Genomic DNA, 12,391 nt, shown 5'->3' with positions numbered 1-12,391 from the left:
CTTCAGGCCAGCAGCTGTAACAGGGCTCAGAGGCTGTGGGAAACGCTCTGGGTGGGTCAGGTTCAGTTTGGCTGTGGCAGTCCCCAGCAGCTGGAAGCCTCCATATTCTCAAGAGCTCAGAGTCCCCCTGCTCCCCACCCCGCCAGGTACCCCAACCTGGTGAGAAGAAGGCGAGAAGCAGAGGCCCTGACAGCCTCTCTGCCGACCCGGGGCTCAGGTGGAGGCTTCTAGAACAGGTGGGTGGCAGAGAGGCACCTGCCAGAGCTCTGTGCAGCAGGGAGAGGAGGTAACAGCTCAGAGCTTCTGGCTTCCCCTCATGGGGACACAATTCCCAAGGGATTGGTTATTACTCAGTATTTTGGCCATGAATCTTTCTCAAACATTGATCAAAACCATGAACTTTCTTTCCAGAAACAAAGGGGGTGGATTCAAGCCTGTGCAAACAGGCATGCATCTCTCTCTCTCTCTCTCTCTCTCTCTCTCTCTCACACACACACACACACACACACACACAGACACACACACACACACACATTCTTGGACCCCCGTAAGAACTCCTGACTTCTGGAAGCAGGTAAACGCTTTGGCTCCAAAGTGAGACCAGAGAAGATTCCAGACGGTTTGTTGAGGAGCAGAAGCCACAGGAAGGCCCGGGTCTCCTCTGAGCCGGGCAGCTGGCTGGCTGATGGGAAAGGCAGTCTCTTTCAAACAGGTGCTCAAAGGGCAGTGTGGCCAGCAACCCTGCATTGGATTTGGGACAGGAAGCCAGGGGCCAGAGCAGCTCTAGATACTTTGGGCCAATGCCTGGCCGTGAGTGCGCTGTGGAGTCCGCGGCCAGGGAGGAAGGGAGCTTCAATGGTGCTTGTGCTTCGGTCCTGCTGGAGAAGTCGCCCGGCCTTCTGCAGCTCATCCGCACTTCATAAGCGCCGTCCAAGTTAGGGACTATCATTCTGCTTTCGCCCATGGGATTATGAGACTTAGGGAGCTGGTTAGGTAATTGTTCAAGGCCATGAGCTAGTTCGTGGCACTGCAGAGGTGGAAGCACAGGCCTTGCTGGCATCCAAGCCCGGCTGCGGTAGTCAGGCTCGTTACGAAGACATCCTAGCCTATTTTCTCGGCTTCTGTGTCAGCCTGAGGGGCAAGCGTGCTGGCCGGTGCCGCACTGACTTTTCTGGTCTTATTCACCATGGTTCCAGATGCACCCTGCAGGTTCTTCACTATCCTGCCAGCATTTACCGGGCTTGAGCCCACTTTGCACTCTGATGTGGTGTGTACCTCAACTATTCCTACAGCACCATAAAGTCTGAACTGAATTCCTTCAACGACCAGCTAATTCACATCCCGCCGTCTCCGAGCCATCTTCCCTGCTCGGACCCTTTCCTGTACCAGGCTAGGATGCCCGCACCTCTCCCGCAACTGGGCTTTCCCCCAGGCTCCTCTCTCCCTCTTCCCTAGACCAGCTGTGTTCTGGGTGATCCCACATCACTTCCTCTTGGCTGGGAGCCTGGCACCAGTGGGACTGGTGTTCAAAACACATTGAGTCCCAGGTTGCTTAGCCCAGTACTCAGCATAGATCAGACACATCACCCCTTTTGATGATGCTGGTGTCAGGGTTAACTGTACAGACAGGAAAATCTTACCCAGAGGCTAAGGGCATTTCCAAGGCCACCACAAAGCGCCTTGCCTGTGTGGCAAGCAGGCTTTTTCCTCCCCACCAGGCTGCTCCCTGCTCCCGTCCTCCGGCAGACGAGTGCCGCCCAGCTCACCAACCCCAGCTGCACGGTGCAAAAGGCATGGAAGGACAAACGACCCGTGAGACAACACTGTGGCTTTTGAAACAGGTATGTAGGCTCTCTCGTTTAATAGCAGGTAAAAGAGGAAAATATACAAGGGAATAAACATGCTCTTTCCACAGAGGAACTGTCCCCTACCCACACGGCCCATCTGCGTCAGTAGTTTCTCTAGTGAGTTGTAGAGAAAAACGTGCCCTTTAGAGTTAAAAGCGGACTTTACTGGATTTTCCCAATCAATGTACATCCATGTGTGCAAAATGAAAAGGCCATTTCCGACGCATTAGTGAAAAGTGTGAATGCAGGCAAGGAACCAAAAAGAGGCAACTGAAGCAGTCTGGGGGCCTGGGAGGAGGAAGAGTAAGAGGGGAGGCCTCCTGTCACAGCCCCCGGGCACTGTGCTGGGAGGCCTGGAGAGGAAGGCCACGGGCAACACCGATCTTGCGGGACAAAGCGCCCTGGGTCTAGGACTGGCTGAGCGAGCACTCCAGTGTGCAATGAAGCCAGGCTACAGCAAGAACTGGGAGGCCACTAGGCCCAGTGTGCAATGGAAACACTGGGAAGCACTCCCTGGAAGCTCACATGCCCTTTGCCAACAGGGCCTCTCCAACTGCATCCAATTTCCAGGTCCTGTTTTCCCCACCCCCAGTAGCTTCACATACAGTCTGGTTTTCCTATGAACGTTAAAACTATGCCAACACCTATGTGACTACTGAAAACCACTAGGGTCCCAAATCAGATTGTCCCTTTTGGAACATGGACATGGGTTCTCCAAGAACTTGACCACAGGTTCACGGTGACTAGAAGGCGGGGGGGCTTCCCATCTCCCATCCCCCCCTTGACTGAGGCTCTCAGGGCACATCACATCTGTAGGCACTTGAAGCCAGATCTGGGGAGGGTGAGGGGTGTTGGGCATCCATGTTTTGCTCAGTCCTCTCAAGGGATGGCCAGCCTATAGGCTTATAGACAAACTAAAAAGAATAAAGTAATCATCTCACCTCACCCCACTTTAAGATGCGTTGACGTTGCTGGTCTCCGTTTTGACCTTCCCTGGCCTGCTAAGAGTACATCTCTACACCCAACTCAGTAGCAGCATGTTGGCTGTTGTTAAGGAAGATTGCAGACAGACTGAGAGAGGAGCGGGACACAGTCGGGGCCCTTTCTTAGGAGCCATGAGCTTAGCCGGCTTTCTCTTTCAGGAGGACTCCCCGGTGCAGGTGCAGAGCGGCCCCGACCCTCCACCCTCTCCACCTTGTTCTCGACAGCACAGTTCTTCCAGGGCAGAAGGCTGAGATCGGACCAGCAATAACGACTCCCTAAGAATGAAAGCCCCACCACACGCTGAAGCTCCTCGTTCCCCACGTCAAGGTCTCAGCCCTTCCAGCTGACGGGCCCTTGCTGCAAACTGGGTGCTAGGAAGGAGGGCGTTTAGTCCACCTCAAGCAAGAGGACTCACTACTGGAACATTTCTCACTCTTCTCAACGAAGTCTAGGGCCTGGAGACGCTGGCGCGGGTTTCCTTCCCATGCACCCCTGCCTTCCTTCGGCTTGCCAAGTTCGGGGAGACCATGTTACCCTTGACCCTGGGCCGACTGCCTAGTCCTCAGGCTGGGCCGAAGCAGGTGCCTGAGTGTCGCACACAGCCTGCTCTCTCCAGCTTTGAGGAAGGCTCTATCAGTGAGTGTGTGTTTTCTTCCCCAAGATTTCTGAGATGTGAGAGGATGGGGTGAAGCTAGGGGCTGCAGAGGGAAAAAGGAAGTAGAGTGCCCCCGGAAGCTCGCAGTACTGACAGGAGCAGTGGAAACGCTGTGCAAGAAGGTCTCCCCCACTGACCGCCCTGGGAGAGCTGTGCAGCTTACGTGTCATTGTTTGGTGATGTGCACTTACATTCTTGCCAGGAGCCATGGCAGCATCTTGCTGAAGGGTCTGAAGGTGCAGGCTGCCCTGACTGGCCTCGTCGCAAAGTCCTTACGTAAGTCTGGGGACTACGTTTGGAACAGCGGACACGGCCGCCAAGCTAAGCTGGCCCAGGCCCCAGGCAGTGGGGGACAGGGTTACAGGCAGTCTTCCTCAGGTGAGGCCAAAAGGTAGTCAGGAGGGGCTCCGGGGACAGAGCCTTGCGCTCGAGCTCCGTGATCGTATAACCCAGAATGCAGCGCGGGACAGTGGTGTCCGAGGCGAGAAACCTCGAGCATGGCTGGGCCTGGCTACTTCAGGGTGACAGCAGCTCTGTCCCTAGGAACATCAAGTCCAGCCGTGGCCACCCCCACAGTGCACAGCCGATGCCCGTTCCTTCAAAGATGGTGGCCAGGAAACTGGTTTCAAAGCTCACAGGGGCCATCTCCAGTACTCCTTAGGCCTCCCTGCAGGCTAAAGCGGGGCACGTTCAGGCTCCTGAGCTCGGGCCTTGCTCACCAGCCCCTCTCAGTGGCCGCAGAGGCCAAGTCTGGGGCTCCCTAAGAGCACCGGTACACTGTTGACCTCTGCCCTGGACCGAGTGCTCAGGCTTTGAAAGAAGGAAATGAGATGAAAGGAAAAGGCACCGGGGCTTTGATTCCATTCCAGCTGGCTTACAGAGCTCGGAAAACTCCTAGGGTTGCGGCCCAATATGCCTAGTGTAGGGGCAGCCTGCAGTTAACCACGGCGTCCGACTGCTGCCGCCGCCTACTCAACGCTATCCTGCCCGCAGAAAAATGAGCAGTGAAAGCCTCGGGACAGACCGAGGCTACAGAAACTGCCATCCTCAGGGGACTGGAGGGAAGCTGCCCCCGGCCGCGCGCCATGCCTGTCCCCCAGCCCGGGGAAGTCAGCCGCCTAAAGAGAAGCTCCTCCAGCACGGTGCGCTGGCCTGCAGCGTGTGACATGGCCGTGAATGCTGGGCAAGCAGCGGCAGCCTCAGCTGTGCGGGGAACGGGGGTGCCCGAGAGTGGACAGGACACACTGCCTTCTCCTGGGCTTACTCTCTGCCTCCCAGTGCCAAGTACCTGTGCCGTTCCTGAGCCCAGCTCGAAGCTCCTGAGCCATGGACAACAGGCAGTGCATCACCCTGGGACTGACAACCCCACCCCCTCTCCAGAATCATAACGCAGAGAGCACAGTGATAACTTCCCCTGAGTCCCAGCCCAGCAACATCTCACAGACGCGCGTATTCTTACACCTCTTACTGCAGGGAAAGGTTATGTGAATACTGTACAGGAGTTAATAAAAAAATACATATGCTCTCTTTGAAGAAGAATGCACAAATGCAGGCCAGCCGGGCCGGATCCCAGGCTGCGGGGCCGCAGCGAGCGCCTGTGGGGCTCCCGGCCAGGCTTCACGAGTGGTGGCTGCTGATGAGTCCCCGGAGCTGCTTGGCCACAGTGTCAATCAATTTCTGCTTGTCTCGCTCGTTTTTCCGAAACTGTGCAAACATGTTGTTCTTGCGGCTGGTATCCTTCATCCTAAACAGAGAAGCAAAGAAAAGGCACAATGTTGGAGGAGGCAGAGTAGGAGAAGGCGCAGGAGGCGGGATGGTGTTTTTAAGCACTACCCCAGAGAGAATCTGGGGCGTGTCTGTTGTCAGGCTCCTACTGCCCTTCTGACACCCACAGACCCCCTAACTTCAGCTGCCTTTGGAAAACAGTTCAGAGGCAGCTCCGAAGGGCCAACCTCCTTATCCCCCAAGCCCACCCCAGCTGAGTCGTTCCCGCATCTCTCCAGGTATGCACCCGTTCTGACTGTCTGGGTCATGCTACAGCTCTGCTGGTCCACAGGCTCTTCCAGGGTGTCTGGGACCCACTCACTACTGCATGAGCCCCACTAAATCCTGCTGGGCCCCTAGAGATGGTATTTGAATGGTGAAGCAGGGTTACTGAAACCAGCAATTCCAAGAAAACATGAACAATTCAAAGTCACTGTGTATGTCTAACCCCACTCTAGCTGGTTGCTCTCTCCCATGGCTAGCAAAACTAAGGGCTTGTTTGATTCCTTTTCTTTCATCTCAGGGAAACAGGCATCGAAGTGGTTAAGGGTGGGGGGTGGGCAATGGGGCTGGGGAAAGCAGAAGCCACAGGGCTGGGCTATCCTCTCGACTGTGAACCGGGGCTTGCAGCAGGAGAAGGCCCTGAGTTCCCCATGTTTGTCTCCATCCTCAGACCTCTGACCTTCAGGTCAGGTTAAAGCTCCAAAAAATGGCCATGGCACATACCCAGAGTCCATGCCATGGGCAACTGTGGCCAATGGCTCTGCCGTCAGGTGGAAAGCGTTAACTGGAAAGCATGGGTGAAGAGAGTCAAGACTAGACTGAGACTGTCACAGAACCCCTGCATCCAACTAAGCTGTTAGAACTCCCTCCAGAAATCTGCATTCCCCACAGAGGCCCACAACCCCTGACATCTACTGATGACCCTTAACTCTAGTCCTGGCCTCTGCACACTGACTCCCAGTCCACATTGTTCTGGTCTTAAAGAATTAAGAACAGTGCCCAGACCATCTTCTCCCTGGAAGAGGGATAGGCCTGCCTTCACTATCATCCCCTGGGAGCTGGGCCAGCTCTCAGAGTTCACTGCTCCCTGGGCTGTATAGAGGCAGGAAAGAAGAGGGCAAGGAAGGAACACGGCCCCAGGAAAGAAATTACCCTATAAACTCCCCAGGCGGCTCTGGCCAATCTTGGACCTTTATTATTCTTGTAGGTTGCCCTTTGCAGAAGGGTAGATTAGAGGCCAGTGAGTCAAAAGGCCAGAGGTCTCACAAAGGTGCTTATATATAGTATGCATGACAAAAAATAACTAGATAAATCCCACGAGGGCACGTGGCCAGGCTGACAGTGGCACTCACAAGTGAACAGGGACTTGTCTTCTAAGTCCATGGACCTTCAGCCTGATTTACTCTTTGGGCAAACTCACAACATGGAATAAATTCCAGTAACCTACATGTGGGGCCCGTGCTTGAAGGGGAGGAAGAAGGAGACTGACTGGGCTTGGCTGAGAGGAAAAACCAGGGTCCCCCAGCTCTGAGCGCCCTCACACAGCGGGCAGCTGCGTGTGTTTGCGGACCTGGCCTGGCTTTAGAGTATTCAGGACGGTACCCTTTCCTTTTATGCTACAATTCTGTCACAACACAAAACAGACTAAAAAGAAAAGAAAGAAGAAACAAAAGCAAGATTTCCTACATTCATAGAATGTTTGCTTCATGTCCCCTAAAGTCATTAATTCTATGACCATTTGAAGCAGCCCCCATGGAGGAGAACTGGAAGAAATGGGCAGTCTCTGAGCCCCGGAGGTTAGGACTTCCTGGCCATGAAGGCCCGGGGGTGGGATTAGGCTGAGGGTGGAAGGCTGGTCTGTACCCAGGGATGCCCCAAACCAGAGAGCCTTTCTCAGCCCCACCCCGTTATATAAGCCCAGGATCCTGATCTACTCTAGCTATGGCCTCTTCTCAGTGACACAGGGGCCTCATCTTGTCTCCCTGAATGTCCTCAGCAGGTCCTTCCATGCTTCACTCTGCTCCCAAGGACCAGGTTGAAAAGGAAAAGCTGTCAAGCTCCCATGGTACGGCTGGCTGTGGGGATGCAGGAATGGGCCAGGAAAAGGGATTGGTTCCTATGAGGCTGGAACATGTGGACCTTGTGAACTGGGTGGGTTTTGCCCTACTGTGTTTGGAGGGAAGCTTTGAAAGCCTAGTGATGGCTAGGATTAAGCACATAGCTTTGTAACTGGAGAAGTCTCTAGAATGGCAGAGAGGCTGATCATTTTCATCTATTTTTGACCCACAGGAAGTGGGTGAGCCCATACTTCCTGGATCCAGAGTCTCAGGGATAGAAGAGGAAAGGACTACTGAGAGAGCCCTTTCAGAGATGGCGAGCATGACCATGGAAGCAGCAACTCAAAGGTCAAACATTTTGCCCACTTCAGCTGGGTTGCGAGAACTCTGGGATTAGGCCTCACTTTAAATGAAGAATCTCTCCTGGGAGACACAGGCTCCAGATCTTAAATCCATAGGGTCTGCTGTGGAGCCCCTTTCTGTCAGGGCTGAATTTCAGGCCCTGCACTAGCGTGGGTATTGAATACTGAGCATGCCAGGAAACGGAGAAGGAACAACCTTTTACCTGGCACTGATGGGGAAAAATCCCTGCTACCACTCCCAGCCCCAAAGGAATTGGTAAGTCAAGGGTCACCCTAAGGATCGAGGATGGAGGCAGCCAGCCAGTTGGCAGTAGCTGGTTTAGTAGATTAGTAGGTCAGGGTGGAGATAACACTCAGGGTAGGTGTTTAGTGTAGTCATTAGTGTCAATGAGGAAACCAGCGGGACTCGCCTCAAAGTGATGGAAAAAGCCCAAGTGAATATATACTTACTCTCTAGATATCCTAAGGAGGAAGGTCATTGGGAGAGAGAATCATGGGAAACAAAGTTAAAATCAGTCCCTGGCATGGTCAGGAGAGAAATGCTGAGTGTTTTCGTCTCTTGATTCCAAACACATACCCATGCATCCTACTTTTGCCTGCCTTCCACCTCTACCCCTTCTCTCTTCCTAGCACGTGACACAGAAAGTGGGCTATACCCTGCCTTCTCTTTCTGCTTAAGGCTCTACCCTGGCCTTTGGGGCTCTGGGCCTTGCCTTCCTAGGACCTGAGTCATCTTCACAGACTTCTACTCTGCCTAGACACAGAGCACTCTCCCACCAGTTGGCCCAGTTGCGAGAGAAAGCTGCCCCTTTACATAGCTCTTGGTCTCTGGCCTGCCAGAACTCAACTAGTTAGCAACTGCCAGGCTGCAGTGCCTGGCAGATCCCAGCTCCTGGGGGACAGACATCCTGGTTAGTCCCCAGATGTTCTGGAGCTGCCTAATTCAGCTTTGGTGGCAGCAACTCTGCTTAGAGAAGCTTCAGCCTTGTGGCAGGGCAAACTTTGCTTCCCAGAGACTGCCAAAGGCAAGAATCAGACAGTTTCTCCAACACGGCTTTCTTGGGACAGTGATCCCAATAAGATTCAGTATGGCAGGGTGGGAGTTGGAGGCAGCCGAAGGTTTCAATCATTCCTGAGGATTCTCTGTTGGGAACAAGAGGAGTCGTCTGTTCTGCTGGGCTGCTGTATCCATCATCACACCCTGGATGACTGGAGCCAACCTCACTGTTCACCAGGTTTGCTTACCTGAGCCCAGACTAAGCCAGCTTCCTTCCTGCTATAGTAATCTCTAGTTAAAAACGCTTCAAGGTAATGTCAAGGTCCAATTCTGACCCATACCTGGCTGGTTGGACTCAGGAATTAAGAGGCTGCAAGAGGGAGACTGGCTTGCCAAGTCAGATGGAGACCACCAGTAGTGCCTATGGCAACTTCAAGAGCAAAGATGTCTTTCCAGGTGTTGGCAATGAGAAAGTCACCTTTTATACCCCCCATCCCCATCTTCCCACCCTCCAACACAGACCACTGGACTGGGTACTCACTTCTCAAGCAGTGTCAGGGCTGTCACTGGGTTTACCCGGAGGTATTTGCAGTTGGGTTGACCATAGTCAGCAAGGTAGGTTGACCAATCCCACTGGATGAAGAGATCTAAAAGCTGTAAAACATCCAAGCCCCATCCAGGGATTAATCAGACAGGCAAGACTAATCAGTATCCCAGAAAACCCCTTCATCCTTCACAATGAGCTAGTAGATTTAAAAACAGAAATAACAATATATATATGAAGAATGGCTACAGACTGTTTTGCAACAGAGCAAGTAAACAAGTAAAGGTTAGAAGGTAGAGTCATTTCTGCCATAAAATAGTAACACTGCTAGGACTACATGCCAACAGTTGGATCTCAAGGGCAGGCTGTAAGGAAACTAATGCTGGACTGAATCAAAACACAAGACTATCATAATAATCATTCACTTATTTAATAAATACTTAGCAAATGCCTTCCATGTGCCAACCACCATGCTAAGAGCTCAGCAGTCAACAATGAATAAATGAGGGTGGATGCAGTTCATTGCCACACACACAATTGGATGAACTTAGAGGTTAAAAGGTCTAGGTTCAAGTACCAGTTCCTTATCTTACTGAACTGACTTTGTCCCAGTTACTCAGTTTACACAGACACATACACATGCACGCCTAGATGCAAACAGGACACACAGGCTCAGAGAAACATTGAGAAAGGCATAAACGAATCATGAGCGTTTTATGTGACAACACGTGTTGCAACCATGAGGACACAAGCTGAGCAGATGGAAACCAAGGCCACCGTAAGTCAAGACTGAGAAACTGGCTTAATTCCTAACTGAGGATACAGAGTCTGGAGTAGGGAGGATGAGCGTCACAGAGACTGGATGCAAAGGAGACAATGAGAGCTTGCCGAGCTATGCTGAGTTCCGACACTGGGGGATTCTGACTTGGAGAAACCAACTAACTTTTGTCTAAGGTTTCCCTACCCAGCCAGTGTCTGCCTCAGGCATTATTCTAACACATCTCCAAAAGCGGTACTGAGGAAAACCCCTCCCATGAAGAGAGCACAGCATTTCAAACACGGGACGAATCCTTCCCCTCTGAGTTCCCGGAGGCACAGTCCCAGACTCGCACCCCTGCGTGGAAGGAGGGCCCTCACACTCCTGTAAGTCATTCCTGACGCAACACATACCCCAACTTCTCCCTTCCCATGAGGCACTAACTGCTGGAGACAGCTGCCGCTCTGCAGAACAAAAGCTGAGAGGCCTGGGCGCTAGCACACCTTCCTCCCACGTCTGTATGTATCATGCAGCTGGGCAAACAGGCAGCGTGGGCCTTGTCCTGTTCGGTCCAGTCTCCACTTCCATCCATTCCCTTAGAATCGTATTAGCAACTCACTCAGGCTGGATGGAAGTTAGCAATGCTTCCAAACATAAAGCTGAGAAAAGTTTCTACACTTCAGCCAAGAAGAAGATGTCAAAGACGACAGAAGGAGGGAGAGATAAAGTGACAGGCAGGTTGGTCTGAGCCAGCAAGCTCCAAAGGGCCATCTCGCGTCTCGTCTAGGTCATGCCTATTTTAGCTGGCAACTGAGAAGATATCTATCATCTTTCCTTCTGCCAATCCAAGAACTCACAGAGTTCTGCTTTATTTATTTTTTAAAGATTTATTTTATTTATTTGAAAAACAGAGTTACAGAGAGAGAAGGAGAGACAGGGAAAGACAGAATTTCTCCATCCACTGGTTCATACCCTAAATAGCCACAGTGGTCAGTGCTGGGCCAAGCAGAAGCCAGGAACCAGAAACTCCAGCCAGGTCTCCTACGTGGGTGGTAGGAGCCCAAGCACTTGGGCCATTCTCCACTCCTTTCCCAGGTGCATTAGCAGGGAGCTGGATTGAAAGTGTAGCAGCCAGGACATGAACCAGTGCTCTGATTTTAGGTACCACTTTGCAGATGAGGACATGTACAGGCATGTAGTGAAACTACCCTCTCTGTTTGTGAATTCCTAATTTCTGGTATGGAACGAATGGCATCAGTATTTTCAGTATTATGAGTTTTGCTAAGAGCATCATGTCTCACTGGCTAACGACACCTGGATAAATCACTAATGCACATGGAAGGCAGTTCATGGCTTAGCTCCAAGGACTGCCATTTTTATCTTCCTGCCAGGCCTCTTAATGACAGTACTGAGCCCAAGTGCTCTGGAATGACAAGCTACTTAATTGATTCAATTCTAGGAAGTTACATAACTCTCAAGGTCAATCATTCTAGGTCTGTATTGCTTTCTGCTGTGTTGTAGGGCAGCCTATGCCAGGTCCCATGGCCTCCTGAGAGAGAGGGTCATAGAGTAAAGGAGAACTTAACTAAGCTTAATTGGAGGCACAGTTTTACTGGATTCCATTGACCAGTATGAGAATAAGGGGCCAAAAAAACCAGCAGGCCAATTTATCAACATGATACTTTGATTTCCAGACTATGGTTTTCAAAAGTAAATCAGGAGCTGACACTGTGGTGTAGCAGGTAAAGATGCTGCCTACAGTGCCGGCATCCCATATGGGCACTGGTTCAAGTCCTAGCTGCTTCACTTCTGACCCAGCTCCCTGCTAGGCCTGGGAAAACAGTGGAAGATGGCCCAAGTCCTTGGGCTCCTGCACCTGTGTGGGAGACCCAGCAGAATCTCCTGGCTTCTGGCTTTGGATTGACGCAGGCGCAGCTCCAGTCGTTGCAGCCACTTGGAGAGTGAACCAGCAGATGGAAGAACCTCTCTCTTTCTCTCTCTCTACCTCTGCCTTTGTTACTCTTTCAATAAATAAATAAATAAATAAATAAATCTTTTTTTCTTTTAAAGTAAATCAGTCCTCCTAGCCTGGTTCTCCACAGACAATACTCTTACTAAATGTCAACAGATTCTCTCCCAAGGATGCAGAATACTCAATCATCACTAGACATTACTAATAATTCTTTATTTTTAATCTTCATTGGGAAGCAATTTCAAACCTACCAGAAAGTTGCAGGCACAAGTACAATATAAAGAACAGGCACAGTATACTTTATACGGGATCTACCCACCATCCATAAACACCATTTGTATTCTCTTGCTCAGACCCTCCCTTCCCCCCAAACACATCCATGCCATTTCTTTTCCGAGTCCCTTGAGAGTAAATGGTATTTGTCATAGCCATTTATCCCCAACACCTCA

General features: G+C 51.7%; 1 protein-coding gene across 2 annotated transcripts in view; it reads right to left on the bottom strand.

The window, feature by feature from the left end:
* Positions 1–1,826: 1,826 nt before the first annotated feature.
* EXOC6B (exocyst complex component 6B) overlaps positions 1,827–12,391 on the bottom strand; it is a 683,510-nt gene continuing 672,945 nt past the window's right edge. For both annotated transcript variants that reach the window (XM_002709766.6, XM_089327552.1), the window contains exons 21-22: positions 9,211–9,323; positions 1,827–5,230 (exon numbers count right to left, since the gene is read on the bottom strand). In XM_002709766.6, the coding sequence (XP_002709812.1) occupies positions 5,104–5,230; positions 9,211–9,323 (240 nt within the window). In that variant the 3' untranslated portion in view covers positions 1,827–5,103. The remainder of the gene's footprint in view (positions 5,231–9,210; positions 9,324–12,391) is intronic.

The sequence above is a fragment of the Oryctolagus cuniculus genome, chromosome 2, assembly GCF_051225735.1.
Source record: "Oryctolagus cuniculus isolate XC-2025 breed Fujian yellow rabbit chromosome 2, ASM5122573v1, whole genome shotgun sequence".
NCBI classification, from domain to species: Eukaryota; Metazoa; Chordata; class Mammalia; order Lagomorpha; family Leporidae; genus Oryctolagus; species Oryctolagus cuniculus.
Note: the sequence above shows the minus strand (reverse complement) of the source record. Positions and strands in the feature narration are given on the sequence as shown.